This window comes from Triturus cristatus, chromosome 3_2 (genome assembly GCF_964204655.1).
Source record: "Triturus cristatus chromosome 3_2, aTriCri1.1, whole genome shotgun sequence".
NCBI lineage: Eukaryota > Metazoa > Chordata > Amphibia > Caudata > Salamandridae > Triturus > Triturus cristatus.
Window position 1 is genome coordinate 321,153,543 of NC_140584.1, and position 22,596 is coordinate 321,176,138.

The 22,596-nt window shown below is 47.9% G+C and overlaps 1 protein-coding gene across 1 annotated transcript in view; it reads left to right on the top strand.

Annotated features, from left to right (window-relative positions):
* Positions 1-22,596, top strand: part of SLC30A2 (solute carrier family 30 member 2) — a 162,243-nt gene that overhangs the window by 131,856 nt on the left and 7,791 nt on the right. Inside the window, exons 5-6 of the mRNA XM_085647785.1 lie at positions 15,931-16,123; positions 17,423-17,528. Coding sequence (XP_085503911.1) covers positions 15,931-16,123; positions 17,423-17,528 — 299 coding nt within the window. The remainder of the gene's footprint in view (positions 1-15,930; positions 16,124-17,422; positions 17,529-22,596) is intronic.

Below are 22,596 nucleotides of genomic sequence, written 5' to 3' on the forward strand. Positions count from 1 at the left end.
AGAAGGAATAGGACTCGGGCAATGTCCTCTTCTTTTTTGTGCTGGCAGCTGCCCCCCCCCCCCCTTCTCTTCCTATTATTCCCTCTCTTTCTGTCTTGGTCCTCACTTACTGAAAACCGTGACTTGAAGGAACGGTTCACAACCTCTTTCCTTCTTTCATTTAGTTGCTTCCCTGTGAAATGGATCCAAAAAAGAAAAACACTTTTGCGGGCAATGCCCTTTTTCTGACATTTTTCTATTCCAAAGAGCAGCGGGATGGAGAGAAATAGGTTTTAAATATGAAAAATAAATACATAACTAAATAAAGCAAGACAGAGTGGTTGCAAAGTGGCCAGATTGGTTTTATTTACATCCAAATACATCAGCATCACTTTACAGAGTTTGCCAGTGAAGCGCTACGTTTGTTTTCTCGTCTTTCTTTGAACAGCATTGTTGTTCCCAGGTGGGAAAGTGTGCCATTCCAGGAGGTACTGCAATACCTGGTTGATGGGTGGATTGGAAAACAAAATGTGTACCATGGCTCTGTGTTTATGGATGTGGTCTTTTTAAACCATACTGCGTATGTTTTGTAAGAATATAAGCAATGGACATTGAAACGATTCCCTTCAGGGCCCTCTAGTCATGTCCTTAAATTTTCAGGTAAAACCACTCGCTGATTTCTGAATAGTGAGTGAGAGATCGCTAAGGTAACCATGTTGTTTCTGCTTACATTTCACATGCTTTACTTAATCTTGCATTCCCTATGAGTGGTTGCTTTTTACTTTTTTTTTAGGCAGCATATTACTCTTATCAAGTGCATAATTTGAATTGAGCCACATCCAAGTGTTTATAGCGGGCACAATTAGGTTATAGCTGAAGGCAGTGCGAGTTTCTCTCAGCGGGGAAGTATGGTGTTGGGTGGGGGAGAGGATGTGGCACTATGGCCAGAGCTGTCGAATTTGGAACTGGGGAACCGGGTTCAGCCTTCATGACCAGTCCACCAGACCACTCTACTGAGGGAGCACATTCCCATGCTAGACCTTAGAAGGCCCCATTAGACCTTAGAAGGTTTGATGTCTTAGCACAAGCAGGTGTACCCTAGTGGTGTCAATTGTGGGTTAACCTTGAAGGCCTGTCCACCACAATCCATACTGAAGTTCATCTCCAGTCTTGTGGGCAGGTCTACGAAGCAGCGCACCCTAGAGCAACAGTGATCCAGTCGCTGTGACTGTCACCGAGGTCACATTAACCTTGAGCAGGTTAGGGCGATCCGAACGGTGTGACCGCACTGGGTACCTATTTCGGGGCGGTGCGTAGTGTTTGCAAGTATATTATGGTTTTAAAAAAACTTGCTGCCTCCTTCCTGGCCTCCAGCAATTTTCATCAACAATAAAAATGTCATAACTTCGGTGATTAATGTTCTTCCTAGAGAGAGATCGGAGTTTTGTCTAGTGGAAGGGTTGACTCCTGGAAAGGTAGCACAGAGGGTTAATGTGCCTGCTGCAAAGAACATGTACCATGCAGATCACAAAGTGCACTGCTTTAATGGAGGGACCATTATGAATGGTCATTTAATGTCAGCTGTAGATGATGGAACCCTGAACAGTGTCATGTATGTGCATGTTTGCATTGTGCTGAGGGGATTACCAGGTAATTATTCACCCAGCTATCTGATGGATGTCACATGCAGTTTTTCTGAGTCCCCAGATAGATCATGCAGTCTGTGTGTTCTCTTTTGTACTGCCAGTCACCGGTGTATTAAACTGTGTAGCCTTGGACCGTGTCATGTATGTTCATGTAACTTGCATGATCGAGGTAACTATTAGCGGCGATACTACGTGTCTCTCAGACCTCTCAAGTGCTTGCCATCCTTTTTCCCCAGCAAACCCCCTCTCCCCAGGGGCGGCAATCTGAGGGATAGCCCTGGGCGCCACAAGCTCTAGCTACGCCTCTGTCTATACGACTCCTATACTCAGCCATGTGGATTGCCTGTCATACGACATTTAAGTACTGATATCACGAAGACGAGTTGATAAAAGATCAACGGGCAGCAGAGATTGGGCTGAATTTACAAGTGGTCATTGTAAGTAACAGACATGTCATCACTTCACCTTACGCGTCATCAAAAGTCAACTATGAACTTTAATATATCTGTGATAGTGAGCTAATGAAGAAAACCCAGGGCTAAAGAGATTAGGGGTGGGCAGCGGGGGCAAACTTTACCACGTGACAGAATCGGAGATTTTTGCCAAACTTCGTGCTCCCAGTGGAAAGCAGAGTTGGCAAAACTTTGCAAACTCTGCTGGCAGAGCAGTGTTCTCTGCCCACCCCTTGCCTTAAAACTCCCCACGTTTTTTTATAGTCAACTTTACTCATTTTAATACAGACAAGATGGCCACATGATAGCAGGATGAAGTACATTTCGACCCAGTGCACTGATTGTGTTATTGGATTCATATCAACAACACTAAGAAGTGTGTATGCTTTTCTGCTAAGGGGCACTATTAGTATAGTTTCACCCAATTCATTCCACTTGACCCAGCCACCTGCCCCACACCTTTTCGTACTTCCATTTGTTGGCTATCTTGTTTCACCACCATAAGTGCTGTGTCCAAGAACACTTTCTGCTCAACATCTTTCCATGCCCTCGAGAATCCCCCGGAGGAAGGCTACAGGTGTAAGGGGGACCTACCAGTCCAGGACCCCGGTGAGCTCTGTGGCTATAGTGGTCTAGTATCTATTTGACAGGCAAGCCAATACCATGTGATAAAAGTCTGCAAGGGTCCTCGCAAATCAAGGGCAGACAGGGCTCAACAAAAATGCCAGCCCGTTAGTCTGGCTGGGGTGAGATCAGCAAAGTATATATAATCTGTCTGGATTAGCCTCAGTCTGGAGGAAATGGTAATGACACCAGCTGGGCCATGATGCGTCCTGCCAGTTGTTGTCCTCCAAGGGGCTCAGCCAACACTACCACCGTGTCCTGAGATAATCTAGGATAGGGTAGGCATTGATAACAAGTGTGCAATAGATACGGGAAATGCCTCTCTTTACCAGTGCCCCCATCAGGATCTTGGCTTCCAGTGGACTAAACTCTGGGATGGGATTGTCGGCGGGGATGTGGGTGCTGAGCGTATGCCCAAGTAGCAAGTATTTATAAAATTGTGTAGGGTTGATCCTGTGCCTTGCAGCTTCTGGAACGTCTGTATATGGGTCCCTGACCAGATGTCTTCCAATGAGAAATCCAGATAAGGTTCCATCTCCTGAAGCTCTCCAGTGTGGCCATGTCTCTTGACCAGATGCCATGCCATAGAGGGGTTTGTAGTATCGGCTTTGTGTTCCAATGTGTCTGCCGAAGTGCCTATTCCCTTACAAGGAAAACTGCTAGATTCACTACTGGAATGGGATTGGGGACCTGCACAGCATCGCTTGGATCTTGGAAAACCCCAGGGAGGCTAGCTCTAGCTGGTACATTGGTTCAGACCACCCTCCGGAAAACCCCCATGGAGGCTAGCTCTAGCTGGTACATTGGGTCAGACCACCCTCCTAAAAACCAATCATTATTCACCAAAAGTTGGGTTACCAGATAGTACAAATAAAGATTGGAAATTCCCAAGCCACTGTCATAGGGACCCCGATAACCATGGGAAAGAGCCATTCAGTGTCTGGATCCACCCTAAAGGAACCAGGGCCAGAAACCAATGACTGGGAAGGTAGAGTGGGAGGTTCTGAAAGATGCAAAGGAATCTGGGAAGGATCATCATTTTATATAGGGCTGTTCTACCCATAGGATTTAATAGTAGTATCTTCCATCTATGCAGGTCTTTCTGTGCTCTTAGTCAGCAGAGTGAGATTCAGTGCCCAAATGAGCTCTGGGAGGAGTGCCACCCAGATTCCTAAGTATCAAAAAAGTAGGCTTCTAATTGCAATAGTAGACTGCCATGCAACATAGTCACAGGAGTTAGTCAGGGGCACTAGTGTAGATTTAGTTGCTTTGACCCTCCACCCAGAAGCCTCACCAAAAAGGTGGTGTAATCTAAGACATTGAGGACCCGTCCTCTCGGGATCTGCCACAAAGAGTAGAACATAGTCTACATACAATGTGATGCGGTCTTCTCGGGCCTCTCCCTATCGTCAACCATTAATTTGGACATACAATCTGACTAGGCACGCTAAAGGGTTGATTGCCATGGCAAAGAGGGATAGCGACAGAGGGCGGCCCGGGCATGTTCCTCTATGGATAGGGAAGGGGTCTGTTAGGACTCCTTCACCTGGATTCGGACCGTGGGGTTGGAATAGAGCACATGAACGAGTCTGTGAAACAGCTACCCAACACCAGCCCTTTGCCCTTCTCCTTATAGATTACTTGGAGGTGCTGACAAGTTTGATGAGAGGAGGTGCTGATGTGCTAATGGGGATGTGGGGGCTTCAGAGGCAGTATCTTGTACTTAAAGCTGCATTGGGCAGGGTGGATGAGTGTACTAAGCACTGGTCTCAGGCTGGTGGCCAACATCATCATGTAGATCTTTGTTGGAGTTAATAAGAGAAATTGGCCAAAAGTCTGAACAGGAGGTCAACGGAGGATGTGTCTTGGGGATTACTGAAATCATGGCCATGTCAATGTTTGCGGTGAAGGAAGATTTCTGTGCTGCCTCTTCATACAGGGCATGGAGGCAGGGTGCCAGATACTCCCAGTAACGGAGGAATACTCTGTAGGAAATACTTCAGGGCCTGGAGTCTTTCCAGATACCACTACTGAGATGGCTGCTCCCGCCGCCTCAATAGAGTTCGGCTGATCAAGCAGCTGACACTCCATATTAGTCTTTGAGTTGGGGCTGTGACTTTGCCTCAGCCGGCAGGATCTCTGTGTAAAAGTTGTGATAGTACTCAGCAAAAGTCTGTGTGATACCACGAAGCGTATGCTGGGTGATTCCCTGGATGTCCATCACCTCTGGTAGAATCCGGTTGACTAGAGGATGGGAGGCAAGCCAATAGAGGGGTTTACCATTTTTGTCTCCCCAGCCATTGACTTTAGCCGTGGAAGCCCTCCACATATGTTTAGCTGTCTCCAAAGAGATGTGGCGGATTTCCTCTCGTACAAGGTCGAGCTGCCAGGAAACCCTTCCCTCACGATTCTGGGTGGTGAGTTCTCCCTCTAAGCGGAGGGCCCGATCCTCCAATTGGGGTAGCTGGTGGCCCTGGGTCTGCTGCTTATTTTTAAGGTATCCTTTGGCATAGCCTTTAATTTTGGCCTTACTTGCCGCCCACAAAATGCCTGGTGACAGTTCCGTCATTAAATTGAAATTACAACTTGATCTCTGTTTCAATCGCCTGTTTACAGTCCTCATCCTGTAGAAACCAGGCGTTTAAGCACCACACAGTTCGTAGTTCCCCAGTGGGGGTACCCAGGTGAAGGAGCAGAGGGTCATGATCTGAGATGCCGCCAGAGAGAATTTGAATGAGTGACAGTTCGGCTGTCTGGGGCTGGCATAAATATGTAAACTGTGTGAATGACTGTGATGTGCCACTGGTGTTACCAAGGGTTCCATATTCTCCAGACATCACACACACAAAGTGCAGTGAACTAGTCTGAAAGGTGCCGAGCACCCAAGCGGCAGCTCACTGAGGGGGCCCCAGTGGTGTCCTGGTGAGAAGCCATTACTGCATTAAAGTTGCCTCCAGTTACCATCCGGCCGTCTGGAAGCTTAGGGAGCACGTCAGAGATCCTGAAAGGGTGTTTAGGACTGCTGGGGGCGCATGGGCAGAAACCAGATAAATGATGCCTCCTCCCATAGAGCTAGTTAGGGCTAGGAAGTGTCCCGGGGGGGAGGGGAGGTCACCCACCATCTTCGTAACTGTCAGAGGAAAGGAGCGGTGCAGTAGTGGCGCTACTCCACAGGAGCCCCATGAGAAGCCTGCGTGGAAGATCCCTATTGTATGCCTGTCTCACTAAAAAGGGACAGTGGTTCCCCATCAGGTGTGCCTCCTGCATCATCAGTACCGTCAAGAGAAACCGGTAAGAGTATTTTAGAACTGCAGTATACTTTACACGGTCCAATAGCCTATTGATGTTCCAGGAAAGCACCTGGAAGGGCTCTAGATCATGATTTCATGGAGCCATAGAGGTGAGGTGCCAGGAGCGGACCAGTTTTTGGTGGCTGTGAGGTGGTAGTGCGGTCATGTAAGAAATGCAGTGTTGCATTTCCAGTGTGATGCTAGGTATATGAGAAGAAAGCACTAGAAAGGGTCGCATCTTGTGGTGTAGGCAGAAAATGAACATTATCAACAAAACGTATTCCCCAACACCCGCCCCATCCTTCGATCCCTGAAGCATCTGTCATCCCATAAGTGAAAACTAAACTAGAACTCAGCCTAAACCCGGGAATGGAGTGGTGTACCCTTCCATTATGTAGGATCCCATCTGGTGTAGCAGGACTGAAGGTCATCCAGAAGCTGTTGACAGTTCCATTTTGTCAATGGCAGTAAAGGTGCATTATATCAGCCGAGTGTAGTGCCCTTTGAAAGGTCAGTAGCCTCTGCCTGTGTGGCCAGTGGAGTGGTAAGTTGTCCAGAGGGGACTGCCTGGTTTGGGGCAGCACCCAGCTGACTATGTGGTGAAAGGGCTGGTGCTGGAGATGCAGCCTGTTTTTCCGCTGTCGTGGAAGGAAATAGTGAGACTCTTCCTTTGGTGTTGCTTCCTCACCGTGAGCAAGTATGGTGCCTGCGTGGCTTGGATGCAGCGTCTGCTCTGGCTGATCGTTCGGCAGCAGGTTGGAAGGTGGAGAGTTGTGCAAGGTTCGCATCGGTCTCCCCTCGATGAGCCAAATCCAGTCAGCCTCTGGGGTATCGAAAAAGAGGACTTTGTCAACAACCACCCACGAGGCGAGCTGGGAACAGCAGTCGATATGACAAGTTCAAATTCTGAAGCCTCTGCTTGACCTCTGTGTAAGATCGCAGCCGAGATTGCACCTCCCTAGTGTAGTTTGCGAACACTAGGACTTTGTGTCCCTGGTAGGATAAGTCTTGGTGAGTGCAAGCTTCCTGCAGGGCAGCATCTCAGTCCCTAAAATTAAAGATATGGGCAATCATGAGACTGGGGGGGCACCAGGCGGTGGCTTCAGTGTCTAAGCATGGTGGCCCCCTCATTTGCGAACCACTATCGGGATCCAGGACGCCATAAAATCTTCTAGAAAGGTAGCTGCCTGGGGAAGCTCCATTCCCCCGGGATACTGATGAATCACAAGTTGTTACAGCAGGAGCGGTTTTCGTCATCTTCCACTTGCCGATGGAGTTCAGCTGTATGCGAGAGCAGGCGAGTGACCTGCGGCTTCAGCGTGGCTTCACCATCCACCACTGTGGATATGCAGGACTCTGCCTTGATGATCCGTGCTATTGCATTTCTTACTTGCCACATTGTCCATGTCCACCCGTACCTCTCCTGTTTTCAACTGACATTTGGGAGGAGTGAATGGCCTGAAGGATAGTGAGGAGTTCGCCCGTAGGTGGCAGAGCTCTGTCTGACGAGGCACTGGTAGCATTGCCATGGCTGGTGGCATACTGGTCTATGCAGGTTTGAGAAGTTGCAAGGCGCAACCTGTTTATCCTTGCTCATTTTCCCCCCAATGAGAGAGGGAGACAGCCAAGGTACAGCAAAGGGCGTTCAGTACAGGTGCCCAGACGGGGTTCCCCAGGCTCGGGTAACTGAGCCAGTCACCGGGATTGACTCACACATGGGATTTGGATGTCTCCTCCAAGCAGCCCCACTGCCTGCCACCCCCAGGGCGATTTGGTGCTCATATTCCAGTCTGCCAAAAGCAGGGGTCCCAAGCACTGTCTATGCATTAGCAGCCCCTCTGCCTGGCCTGCGGTTTGTGCGGTGCACTCACTAAGGCCCCAGGTGATCTGGAAATCCCAAGAGGCAGGACAAAATTGTAGCAGTGACTGTGTTTTCTCCTCCAGGGGCCACTCACGGGTCCTGAACTTCGAGGGGTATAGGTATGGTGGGCATCGACTTGCAGGTTCAAGTGAGATCTGCCTCTGTATTTTGTGTCTCTGAGAGAAGGCGTTCAGTGACATAGTTTCTACCTCCTACAGGGGGGGATCGGGGTAGGAGCGCCTGCATTGGTCTCAGTGGAGTGCCTTGCCACTCACCACACATGCAGACATTCGTTGGATGTAGGCAGGGTTGAAGACTGTCCACAAACGCCCTGCGCAGCGTCCAGAGCTTTAGCAAGTTAAACCAGAGGGGTCCAGGGCCAATGTGTGTGTGGGAGGCGGGGGGGGGGGGGGGGGGTAGTGGGTTTTATTTATTTTTTATTTGAAGAGTTTTATATAGCGCTGGTTAGAACCGTAGGTATCAGAGCACTTTACATGAAGATCGTTGAGTGACAAGTTAAAAATAACATTCGTTACCAGAGCATAGTAAAACACAGGCAAAAAAACAGTTACAGAATTCGTTAGAGGGAGGGGGAGGAAGGGGACACAGCAGGGAGATGGTGAGAACTGTGCCCAATGTCCGGCTGGGTATGTGACGGCCGTGGGGGTGAACCAGGGCCGATCTTCTCTATAGCTGTCTAGCAGCTCCTCCGGGCATCAGCCATGTTGCTCAGGTCTCAGCGGTCAGGAAGAACAAGAATAACAGATTTTTCATGATTACATTAGTTACAGTTGCATAGTCAAACACAGAAGAACAAGTCCCCAAAAGTGGAATAGAGGGAATGGGGGAGGGGAGTGGAACCAGGGTGCTGGGAAGCAGAACAGTTCTGGCAGACCGGCAGTGGGGGGAAAAAGTACCTTATGGGGGCCCAAAAGGTTAGAGTAAGCGGGCCCATAACCCAGATGGGGTCACATAGTCAAGAAGTCCAGTACCAAATTCAATCACCTTGTTAGGTCCTCTGCACTGACCTCTGTATGCCCTCCTATATGCTGCTGTGGGGCGGAAGTCCACTGTAGGGAACAAAAGTTTGCTGTAGGGAACCAAGTACCCCTTACTTCTTTGGGTCATTTCCTCAAGCTCCACACACGCAGGACCAGTCCTGCAGGCCTCCGCTATTTCCATAGTTTCCATTGTCTAGAGCCACCAGTCGGGTTGTAGCAATCCCCCAGAGCTCAAGCATACTCAAGCAATCACCGCACTGCCGCCTTCCTCACAGCTGATTCCCGCAGTGTCCACTCGGGCAGCAAGCACACCTCGCGCCTCTTCGCAGTTGGCTCTGCTCCCAGGCGCTCTCTTCCTCTCGCATCGCTAGGCTACCCCGGTCTGAGACACTCGCTCCGGCCAATTCAGTACTCTGCCCCAGCCATCACTTCTCACCTTGAGGGCCTGCACCAAGTCGCAAGAGATCCGAGGCAGCTTGCAGGACTTCGCGTGGACCTTCTGCACAGGTTCTGCAGCTCGGGCAGCAGCATCGGACGGCTGCCAGCTTATTGCCACGCATCACTCTCTGGGCGATCACTGCTAGAGAGAGAGAGGTACCCCATAATGCCCATCTGCGAGGCGCCCAGCAATCCAGATGCGGTCACTCCACTTTGTTTTGTGGGGACCTGCTGGTTGCAAACTCTGATCATCCTCCGTTCTGGGACTTTTTTGCGCGACCCAAAATGGCAGCTTCGGTCGCAGCTTGCAGCCGTTTCAAATGTTATTTTTGGCTAGCAAGCCTGCGCAGGTGAGATACAGTGCTAATCTGTTCGCTGATCCTTCCGGTGTCTGAGGTGCCGTCTAGAAATGCTCTCCAATGCCTCGGTGCCGTTATTGGGTGACTGGGTAAAACCTTATGGACAGCAATACGACCAGATCACATTCGTACCTCGCTGGTGGTGCAGACAAGCAGGTTTCCCGTCAAGGAGTTCTCTCCCCCAGGGGGTCCGCTGCCAGGACCCTGCTTCGAGAAGAGGGCGGGGAGGCCGCTATCCGATATTAAAGCGGCAGCCGGCGGCATCATGGATTACTTCTCTTGGCCTCCGGGTGTTTTCACATAATTCCCTGGACGCCATCTTGGGTCATTTCCAAGCGGGCATGTCGTGGTTCATATCTCTGCGAGACGGAATCAGAGAGGTGGTTTTGCATTCAGAATGATCCGCCAGTGCTCCCATTGCAGAATTGTCGAATTTGATGTGGATTTAGGGAGTTGTGCTTGCCACCACTCAGTTCCCGCACAGCCAACAGGTGGGCATCACTACTGTTCTTTGTTTCCTCCTTGATAGGCTCTGTGGGACAAGCCAAGGCCTGTCCTGTTCATCAAGACCTCCTAGATCCACAGCTGCACTGTTTAGTGTTGTAGTCTGCAGATCTCCACGATCGCCAGCCGCTGTGGCGTGGGGGTGGGGGGGGGGGGGGGAAGAGTCTTTGGACTCACCTTCCCCAGCCACTCACGCCACCCGGAACAATGGAGTAGTGTGGCTGCAGTCAACAGAGGAGAAGTGGCCTCCATGGCATGGCCCAGGCAGGCGGGGAGACCAGGAAGCCCACGCCTGTGAGCCCCGAAGCCATGCAGGAGGACCAGGGGGCTGACTGCAGATGCGGTTTCTGCCACCCAATTACGGTGCATGTCCACTGCTTCTCGTCACTGCAGGGCAGGGCGCATAGCGCAGGCCCTATGTCACTTCATCTCCCAGGTCCGGCCTCCGCAGCTCACCTTGGCTGTGCTCCACAGCCGGGGGGGGGGGGGGGGTTGATACAGTTACTCACAGCCTCCTATAGAACTGAGGTGCCCCAGGCCTCTGGTGTGGAAGCTCTGCCACACCAACGTCACTGCTGGGGGAGGAGGGAACCACAAGTCAGGTTTCCGGTCACCAGGGCTTCCGGGGCTTCCATGGCCAATTTGGGCAGGAGCCGCCTCAACCCGAGGAGGTGCAGGGAATGATCGGTCAGGGACTCGATCGCGTCCCCGAGTTCTTTGACCTTCCCGTATGTGCGCCACTGCAGACCCTTGAGAGAAGGAGAGACCTGTACAGGGTGCCACCATATTGCGCTGTAGAATGCGGCGGGTAACACCACTACCCAGGGTGAATGCCTCTGATCATTCCTTCAAGGCCCTTCAAGTTTGGGACCAGTAGTGCTGCAGCTTGAGGGAGAAATCTGGTCCCAGTACCAGCGAGAATGCAAGCGAATGACAGGTGTCCAGAGCACTCTTAGAGCGCAACGGCCATATTGACGCACTTGGCCATGCCCCAGACTAAACTCCCCTTTTATTACATAGAAGTCCCCTGTTAGACCTGGCAGTTCTTGGTGTGATTACCACTGACTTTTTGCCTCTACCTACGCTGTTTTTGAGTGACTTAGACGCTTTGGGCACTTTGCCACTGCTGATCAGTGTAAAAGGACAAGTGCTCCCTGTATAAAGTTTAATGGTAATTGGTTGTCCATGATTATGTTTGCCTTACTAGTAAAGTCTCTGGTAAAGTACACTGTGTGCCAGGGCCGGTAATGCAAATGCTACTAGTGGGACTGCAGCACTAATTGTGCCACCCACACAAGTAGCCTTAAAGAGTGAACTCAGGCCTGCCATTGCAGTACCTGCGCGCAGTTTGTTAAACTGCCATATTCTGACAAGTGCACCCACTTGCCAGACTTTACCCTTCCCTTTCTTTGCACATCAGACACCCCTATGGTAGGTCCAAGGTACCTCCTGGGCAGGGTGCAGTGCATGTGAAAGGTAGGACATGTACTAAGATGTGAGCCATGTCCTGACAGTGAAATAATCTCCATTTCGTTTTTCACTGTTAAAAGGCCATCTTGCCCATAGGACAGAATGGGGAGGCTGTCTAATATGTTTTCCAACCTATCTTCCCAAAGGCTTAAGATGGAGAGGTGATGTTTAGTATGCCCGAACTCAAAATGTAATCTTTTTATGAAGGTGGTTTTTGCATTTTGTGTTTAGAAGCCACTTTTTTAGAAGTGGCTGGATTTTTGTGCTCTAAACATTTGTGTCTCTGCCTGGTTGTGGATTGACTGTCTGGATTTGAAAGTGATAGGATCTGGGGAATGTCTTGACCCAGGGAGGAGGTGTGAGAGCAACAGGCTGACCTGCATCTGAAGTGTAGGGGGAGGAGTAGCTCTTAGAGGTGAAGAGGCCTGGGTTGCTGCCATAAAACAATGGTCCCATCTCCTGCTGAGTGATTGAGAATCCAGTCCCCCACTAATCAAAAGAAGGTGACACTGGCAGGAAGGCACCCAGAACTGGTTTGAATGTGTTCAGTGCCCCCCTGAACACAGACTTCAAAGCCATTTAGGGGTATAACTATGAGAGCTGAAGCCCCTGAACTTTGGAGAAAGGCTTGATTAAGATTGAACAAGACTGGAGCTACTTCGTGGTCAAGAGGAACCTTTGCCGAGGAAGAAACAACTGAAGAGACTAAAGGAAAGGACTGACCCTTGCTGTGTGTTCTGGGGCTGGCCTGCAGTTAGCTGTTTTAACCAAGGAAAGGCTAAATGGACTTTGCTGTGTGCTGTCCCCCTGCTTGAAAGAACTTTGCTGTGCTGTGTCCTGAAGTAACTTATCCCCAAGGGCCCGAGGTGAGCTGGCTCCCTGTTGCGGAAACTCGGGAACACAAAAGTTTCCAGGAGAGTCTCAGCGATGCTATGTGTGTGTGCTTTTTGCAGGCTGAGCCCTTCGTGAGGATCGTCCTGTGATCGTGTGCATCGAGTCCAAGTGAGTCTCAGCGACGCCATGTGAGTGTGCTTTGTGCAGCCTGAGACCTTCGTGAGGATTGGCTTGTTATTGTGCACCCGGAGTCAGAGTGAGTCTCAGCGACGCTGTGTGAATGTGCTTTTGTGCAGCCTGAGACCTTGTCAGGATTGCCTTGTTATCGTGCACCCAGAGTTCAAGAGTCTCAAACGCTGTGTGCGTGTGCCCTGTGGCAGCTTGAGATCTCAGTAGCAGTCCAGACCGGCAGCCCCGGAGGAGCTGAGCCGCTGGCCCAAGCCCGCCGTTGTCCGAGCGGGACCTCGAGCAAACCTCGTCAAGGGAAGGCCCGAGTCCCATTGCCCGGAATTCACAAAGATTGCATCGGAGGCCCAAGTCACTTGAAGAGGAGCGGAGAGTGAGGTCGCACCCCCCGGTAACGTGCGTCGACGCCTGAGGTGGGTGCGAGCTCAGAGGGACTCTCTCGGCTTCTCTCATTCCGGCAGTGCGTGCCTCTGCTTCGGCTCGTATCGCTGCCCGTACTGGCCAAGGGAGTTGCAGTACTGGGGCCGGAGCGCGGAGCTGCACGTTTTGTTACACCATACGCGTGTTGGGGGCAACTGTTGACAAAGGCTTACTGCGGGTCAGCAGGAGTGGCGGAGAGACCGCCTAAGGCACTGTGATCGGTTACCTTATTTCTGCATAACGGACTAACTGATTGTCTTATTACGCATTGCATTATTCCTGCATAACGAATTACCGGATTAGTGTAATACGCATGGCAATATTTCTTCATAACGAACTACCTGATTGTCGTATGATGCATTGCATTGTTTCTGCATAACAAACTACTTGATTAGCGTATTACTTATTGCATTATTCCTGCATAACGAACAACCTGATTAGTGTATTATGCATTGCATTACTTTTACCTTGCAAAGTGCCCGATTGTTGCGTTACGCATTGCATTATTTTTACATTACACAGTGCCTGATAGTTGCGTTACGCATTGCATTACTTTTCCATGGCAAAGTGCCTGATTCTAGCATTACGAACTGCATAACATTGTATTAGGACTACAGTGGAATGTTTAGAAGTGCTCAGTAATATCGCCAGAATTTTCAAGGGCAGGCCGGCCTAACAACTGGCCAGGAGGAATATTACAAATGCGCATATGTTGAGTTTATATCGTGTGGTCTTATCATATCTTTTTATATAAAATGTATACTTTTTTTTTTTTTATCTTGTGTGGAGTCCATTTGTGATGTCATCATTGGGTTGCTCTGAGCGTGGTTGCAAATACTTTACTCATTTGCCTTGAAGATAAGCCTGGCTGCTCGTGCCAAGCTACCAAGGGGGTGAGTGGGGGCTATCTGAGAAGGTGTCCTTCCTTTCCCTGACGTGGAAACGCGGGCCCCTATTTGGCTTAAGGTACCTACCTCAGCCAACCGGGGATCCCGGGTCTAACATCCCCCATAAGGTAAATCTTTGGTAGTCCATAGGATAGAATGCATTATAACTAAAAGATTAGACATGAACTTTTAAGTTTTACATGTCCTGGTAGTGAAAAACTCATTTTTTTACTACTGTGAGGCCTACCTATCCCACAGGTTTACATTGGGTTGCCTTTTTCTAGTTAATAAGGGCCAACTTTTGATTGGAGACAGATACATTTCATGTTTGGTATTTAGGACATTGTCATTAAAAATCCTCTTTAATGGTAAAGTTGGAATTTAAATTAATTTTGAAAATAACGCTTTAAGAAAGTTGGCATTTCCCTGCCCTATTTGGCGCCTTTATCCTTGCCTAGGTCACATGACTGGGTGTAGTTGGCAGTTAAACTTCACAAATTTCTCCTACAGAGTCTGGTTAGAGAGGGATTATGTGTGCTTGAATGGGCCATCTGCGGGCGCGATGAGGGGTGGGGCGGAGCTGTTCACAGCTCCACTTTCAACTGAATATGGTGTGCTATACCGTCACACAAAGGGCCTGTCTCCACTGCATTGTTCCTGCAAGATGAGCAGATATCTGCAGTTGGTGATTTGATCTTTTAGGTGCTAGTTTTCACTAAAAACGTTACAAATTCATAAGTCTGTTTCTACTGTCTGGAGTTTTGTTGTTTTTGTGTCAAATGTATACAATTTACTTTATTTTTCTTAGTTGGTGTAGGACTGTTCTTGTGGTGTTTTCACAATGTTACTGTATGTGCTCTGCAAAATATTTTACAATTTGCCTCCAACTTAAGCTTGTTTGCTTTTTGTGCCAAGCTACCCAAGGATAAGCACCGGCTATTTTAGTGACTTTCGTAGTTCACCCTGCCATGGATTGTGGCTGTTGGTTGGATGGGAGGGAGGGGACCCTTGTTCAAGCAACAACTCAATTTCTCACAAACCTAAACTAATCATTATTTTTGGCAACCACATTAGGATGAGGCTCAGCTTTTGTTTTAGCTGAATAAAAAATCTCAATACCGCATTTCAAACAAATGTGTGTTACTCTTATTTCTCTGCTCTCAAGTCAGTCCCTTCACAACCACAGCATTCTGGAAATAATTATTGAGCCAATGATTCTAGTTTATTTATTGCAAATCTGGTCCTCATGTACACACTTTGTTTACCTTTTGATTTTCTGCACTCAGATCATTTTGCATTCCCAGAATTCCCTTGCCATCCAGATCACTCTGACGATGTGTCAGATGTTTATACTAATTTGTTTTTAAATGCATGCTCTTTAGATAATCACACACATGATGATGAGCACTTTCATTCAGAGGTTTAAATATACCTGCAGTGGTAGAGTTTGAGTATATATACAGTGCAGCGTCCTCACATAAACGGAAAACCTACAGTAAGCCTTTAATGAAATTATAATTTCACAGCTGAACGACTGTAAAATTGAATTTGATGGGATCATGCCTGAACGGATTAGTTTCATAGCAATCTTGTCCTATGGTGAGTGTCCCAATACAATTTGTCTCTCAGTGAGCGTCGCGGCACAGGCTGACTGTAAAATGTGGTTACTCACCAAAGCCTGTAACAGTGAGTTGCAGAGCAAGTTTACCTGTAACTGGCTCTGTGCAACTTACTTTGCCTTAATTATGCATCAAACATTACTAGCAAGGGTCTGCTACAAAGTACAACATTTTTGCCACACCATCTCTCACTCCTTTTCGGTTTTCAGAAATGAGGCTCACATCTTGTTGCTTAATCAGACCCACACATGCCTGTAGGACTTTGTGGAAAAATGTGGATTTGGCAACTCACATGCTCCAATCATAGTGATCTTTACTAGAATGGGAACCTCTTCTTCACTAGCTGCTTCTCTCTTACAGAATGGGATTTATCCTGCATCAGACTGGGCATGGTCATAGTCATGGCCCTACGGAAGGATCACATGGACATTCGCACAAGGCCACCCCTGGGAAGGAACAGAACACCAGTGTGCGAGCTGCCTTCATTCATGTTGTGGGGGACCTGGTGCAGAGCGTCGGGGTACTGGTGGCTGCCTACGTCATCTACTTCAAGGTATGGCGGGAGCCTCTCAGAAAAACTACCAGGGGTATAGGATTATGATAAAGATAATATGTATATAGCATTTTCCTTCTGTAAAAGAAAACACAACACAAGATAGCACTTGGATGTCTAACTTGCACTTAACGTAAAATATCTAGTAAGCTTTAAAAAAAAACAAGTAAGACACTTCACCCTCGATCACTTGGAGTATTTAGTGCTTAAAGCTATAAATTTTCTGAAATTTGTCATTAGAGGTCAATGCAACTAAACGGGAATACTTGATAAAAATAGAATCTTTAAAAAAAGACAGCCTGCTTTTTTTACAGGAAACGGGATTGCAGTTTTTTTTTATCTGTATGAAAGTTAGCTGTAGTAGCGAAGACCACTGCTATTTCCCGAACAAACGTTTCTGACAATAACACAAGGAAAGAGGTCTCCATGGGACCCCTCCTCTTTTGTTAATGTTACTATCCTAACTCTGGATTTGTCCGGTCACAAAACGCCGGTACATACCATAATGAATTGTTTTTTAGGAGGCGTGCCCTAAATGCGTCCCTTCTCATTAGCGGTTTGTAATCCCTTTCTAAACCCATTTTGCAATACGGTAAGCTGTTACCTAATCAACATATTGGTTTAGTATGTTAAAAAAGCAATTTAGTTGCCACAAACCTTGTAATTTAGAGAATTGTAGGATTTGCGATAACAAAATGGCTTTGTACATTAAACCTCTACTGCTTGGAAGCCTAAGCCAGACTTGGCTGTGCTGGACACTGAGCTCTGTCTAAATATCAGCAAGAACCCTTAGTTTCTACTTGCAGAGAGGTCATTCTAGTGGTGTGATATTGTTGTTGAGGGAGAGGTTTGTGGATTGAGTTTGGAGAGAGACCAACATCCCTATCTGGTTTGGGGGTAATGTCGCATATTATTAGAGACTGGAGGAGATGCTAACATCCATTTGAGGGTACTTCATGAGGAGTAGAATTGCTTGGGGGTGAATGAAAGGATGAATGGTTAAAAAGCTGTTCTCTGTATTTGTCACTGGTTAGTGTTGGGAGCGGTGGTTTGAGTTAAAGAGAAAGATGCTCTTTCTTGTTGATAGTGTGATGAAGAGCTTTAATTAAAAAACATTCTCCATGGATGGGTCTGGTGGTGGATTATTGAAAAACAGATTAAAATGCTCTTTAATAATGGAATGAAATTCCCGTTTGCGAGAGATGGGGTGAGGGTTAATTGGTCTGTGCATTCCTGGAAAGTAAGTTAACATGAATCTCTCCAAGACTTGTATGAATGTTATTTTCTTCCTCATTCCAGCCAGAGTATAAAATTGTGGATCCCATCTGTACATTTCTCTTCTCCATCCTGGTCCTGGGGACCACACTAGCCATACTGAGGGATGTGCTGCTCGTACTGATGGAAGGTGAGTGTTATGAAGAGTGAACTGGTGGGGTGGTGGGTATTCCGTGTTAAGACTAGGACAGGGTGTGTGGGGAGCGCTCTGGCTCCTGATCTGCTCTAAAGGATCGCTGTGTTGAGGTCAAGAGTACACTTGTATCGCTCATCACTGACCAGGTCGCAGTTGCCTATGGCCCAAGAGCACAATGAGGGTATGTGCAGGAGAATGATTTTAGGTTGATGGAACTTTTGTTGCATATTTATTGTATTGAGTGCTGGGGGGAGTGGGGGGGGGGGTCAATGGCAGGCAAGTAATATTGCCATTTGAATAGCAAGCAGACTGCAGGATAATACACTGTTATTGTATGTTATCTTGGTATTTCAACACGCTTTGGATTTTATCGCGGGTCCTTCTATTATGCTGATTGTTTCCCAGCTCTACCTATTGCCACCTCTGGTACTTAAACACCTGGTGTACGGTAAGGTGTCTTCACAAGGGGTTTCTCCTCTCTTAGACTCCTATGGGCATATGTATCAAAGAATGCATTTGCGATTCTCAAATAGCAACTTTTAGAGCATAGCTATTTAAGAATCGCAAAACGAGATGTAAATAAAAATTAGCAATTTTTCTGCGAATCCTCGGCATTCCTTAATTGCAACTCGCAAACTGCGAGTCGCTATTAAGGAATGGCTTCCCATTCATTTCTATGGGCCAAGAGGCCCATAGGAATGGATGGGAATTGCATGCGCAATTTGCGAGTACCCAATAGGTACTCGCAAATTGTGCATGCAATTTCAAGGGTGCAAGGGTTCCAAAAGGACACCCTGTTGCACCCCTGAAATGTGCATCTGTGCACATATGGTGCACATACATGCCCTAAGAGCATGTATGTGTGCCACATGACACTTTGAAAAAAGCAAAAAAGTGCTTTTTTCAAAGAAATCCCAATTTACCACCAACTTTAAGTTGGTGGTAATTTGCGATTTCTTATGCCAAAGTCGCACAATTTGGGTGCTTCATGCATTGCATTTAAGGAATCGCAATTTGCGATTCCTTAAATGCTATTGCATAATAGGCAATCACAAATGTTGCGATTCTCTAATTTGCGATGCCCTTTTGGGATGATACATCCCAAAATGCCTTTTCCCGTTCGCAAACTGGCCGATTCTGAGAATACGCCCATTTGCGAACGGGAAAAGGGCTTGATAAATATGCCCCCTAGTGTACTCCTTGCTAAAGATCTCCTTGCTAAAGATCTCCTTCACTTCCCAAAATCAAAGGTCTGAACATAAATGGTCAAGCAAAAGAAAACCAAATCTTATATTTAGAAATAATCCATAAAATGTCATTTTTAGGTCTCGCCTGGCGTAGGCTGCGTGCATGTGCAGTCTCGCTGGCGAGATTTAGTGTTAACGGTTGATTTCTGTAAGGGGCTTTAAGCCCCGCCCCTCTGTTCCATTGGCTGGCGTCAGCGTTTATGGTAAACGGTGGCCAGCCATTGGAACAGAGCTGTGCATGACGTTTTTGCTTGGCGTTTTGAGCCGTCCCACTTGGACCGATTCGCCTGAATTACGTTCGTTGCAAAAGGTATCTTATCTTTATGGGCCCAAACACATGGCCTCATAAAGACAAGAAACCTTTTGGCAGGCAAGGTCTTCCAAGTGGGACTGCAGAAAAAGCCGAGCAACTTCGTCATGGTGAGCGCTTGTGTAATTTTGGTCTCATTGCATTGTGGAACTTGTAGCTTTATGTATTTCCACACTTCATCTATCTGTAAAATAATTGCAGGTTCAAAAATCCAAAGCCAAAATCCTCATGCCTTGAAGCATTATACGTATTGTATCCTAGGTGTTTATGTGATAATGCACCTTCAAAGTTGGCTTTAATGGAAAGCTTTGCCTGATTTGATGATGTCCGCTAGTTGGGCTATTCACCCCGTGCGTACCGGGAGATGCGCAGCCCCGTGACTGCAGTGTGCACCGTTGCGTGCTCCCGCTCGCTCCAAGGTTTGCTCCTCCAGCGGTCTGCGCATGCCTGCAGGCGCGTGTAGCTTTTTCTCTGCAGTCCGCCCGCTCCTCTCGGTCAAGTACATGCACGTGACCTCTGCCAAGGCGTAGGTGGGCGGGGCGGTGGGAGGCGCCTGGGAGCTCATGCTGCCTATGCCTGTTCCTGCACAGCATCAGCAGCGCGAGCCCGGCTGCTTCTCATGTCACCATCAGCGGTGGCAGCAGGCGCGAGCTCTCCTGTGCTTGTAACGGCCGCGGTGCGAGTTGCCCCCACCCCTTAGGGGAGAGCGCGAGCGGCGGAGCCCAAGGACAGCGAAGCACGGCGGTGCGCCTGAGCCAGCCACACCGCACCGGGGGAAGATGGCGTCTGCCAACTGCAGGGGGCCCGAGATTGTGCGGGGGCAGGCCTACGATGTGGCCCCGTTACACCAGCCTCTCCTACATCCGGGAAGGGGCATACGGCATGGTGTGGTGAGTGTCGCCGTGGAAGTGACACTGTCCACGGAGGGGTGGGATTGGGGAGAAGAGGCTCTAAAATAGGGTGGAGGATGCTGCACAGGTGGGCAAGTGTAGATTCACATGGGGATGGAGCCGAGCTCCGCAGAGGGCGGGGAGATGGGTGGGGGCAAGCTGGGTGCGGAGGGCAGATAGACTTGAACAGGGGTGGGCCTCACAGGTGGGGGCCAGGGGTGCTTTTAATTGCATTTACCTGCAGGCATTATTTGCACAGGCTGATGGCAGTGGGCGCGTGCTCGCGCCACAGGTGCAAGTGTTTGGGCTCCTTAAGTGGGTAGGCAAAGATGAGGTCCCCCAAACTGGGGAGCACTTCTCTCTGTTTATGGGCGGGGTGAGCTTTGACAGATTTTAGAGGAGGCTGAACTAACTGGTGGCTGGAGCTTGCATGGGCCTGACACTGCTTGCTTGAGGGGGGCTGTTGGGTAGGTTCCCTGCAAAGAGTGTGGAGACACCTTGAAAGGCGGAGGAGAATGAGAGGCTGTCCTCTTTTGTTGATGTCCCCACGGGTAAATGGATCGGACGAGGCTGCACATACTGAATAGGGGCGCGGGAGCACAGTGAGTGGCTCGATGATTCCCAGGTAGTTTGGGGTGGAGGGAGAGAGGGTCCCTGTTTGTGCTTTTGTATAGTGACTGCCCTGGTTTAAAGACGTCATAGCGCTTTACATTTTTTGGATAAGCATAGGGGTCGTTACAAGGTAATGTGCTAATTTGTTAGTACCTATTGTAACCATTGATTCATTTTGTGTAACACTTACTATCTCCATTTTGCTGCTTTGCTGCACACCTCCAGTGTTACTCTTATCGGGTTTGCTCAATTTATCGGCAATGGGGTTATAAATAGTTATATTTTTTTCTGTATTCAAACCTAGAGTTTCAGGTGACAAACAGTTCTTCATAGCAAGCTATCAATTCACAGAGCCTTGTTGCCAGCTACGTGACCATATCTTGTTTTCTTTATTTAGTGGTTGATGTAATGGTTAATAAGGTTTTATTTACTGTGCCTTATGCCAACCGAGGAGCACTTCAAAGGACGGGCACAGTTCCCAAGGTGAAACTGACCTGCAACCACAAGCTCTTCTCAACAGTAGTGTCCTAAGAGATTGTCTTGAAATGTTGATGTTCCTTAGTGGTTTGAATGACTTTCAGCAGCGGTTTTGTTGTTGTGTTGCCCACCTCGGTGGTCTGTATCTACAGGTTACATGTACATCTCTGCAGTAAATGCATCCACAGTTTTTTTTTTTTGACTGGAGGAGTTGAGCCTGTACAGGTAGACCTAATAGGGCTGCTGACGTGTGTAAATGATAGATTTATTGTGAGACTGCAAATGTTTATATAAGAAGAATATGGGTCCATGGAAGAATGCCAGGGTAGGTTATGCAGGCTCAGGAGCTTTGATCACTGCCTGTGCAGTCCTCTTACAGCAGCCTTCAATCAGTTTCCCATAGCAACCACAGCATGTGTTTTCCCAGCACCCTCCTCCTTTTCTATCCAAGCCACCACGTTCTAACCTAACTCAAAGCAGTCTTTGGTAGCTCACTAATCTTTGAGATACTTAATGTCTACCTCTGACCACTCCCCTGTAAAGTCCTTCATGCAATAGGTCTCGCAGTTACACCAGTTAAATCTATTGGCATTGTAAATGACAATGCCTTTTTATTTATGTTTTTAAAACGAAAACCAATATAAAAGGCATTGGTATTTGCAATGTGAATAGCTCAAACTCGTGTAAATGCGAGACCTATTGCATTGCAAATGCTTGTTTAAATAGTGTTTGGATATACTGCTTCACGGTGCACAATGCCTGCCCACTCATTTCCTCTTTCAAGCCAAGGTATCGGATACTGAGCTAAAATATCCACATATTTTAAACATATATAACCATATTCAAATGTCTGTTCACCATCCCAGTACCAAGATAAGTTATATAACTCCCTCCTTATGGAGGGCCGCATCCATCTGATCACCGGCATCCTGTGGGTAAGCCAGGCAGGCACACGCTGTTCTATAAACTAACCAGCTAAACCAGTTTACTATCTCCCGATCTAAAGTACAACATTTACGTACCTGAGACAGCCGGAAAGTTCCGGATTCGAATTGAGACCTTCGGGTCTCCACTTCTGCTCGCCACCATCGTCCATCTCTGAGACCCCCTGCTGGCTAGTGCCCAATGGCACGGACATGACGCGTCCAAACCACCACCGAAGATATGAAGTGAAGCTGCTCTGACCTTTAGATTTCGATAAACAATTTACAAAACAAAATCTAAATGTTATTTAATGTGGGTAAAAGGTAATCGTAAGTCACTTCTTGTGCTTGACGGGCACGTCGGTACTTACCTTATTTGTCATTTCCTAAATTATACATTTTCTGATTACAAAAAAAACACTTTTAATCTGTATTTTGAACTATTTAAATCGTCTTCGACTCTTTTTCGAGTGTGAAGAACGCGCGTGAACAATGTCATTTTACAAGGCTGATTAATATTTTGACTTGGCTGTATGCTTTAATACAAATACATATTTACACTGTTGTTTAAACAGCTCTACGTCAATAAGTCTCCCAACAGTA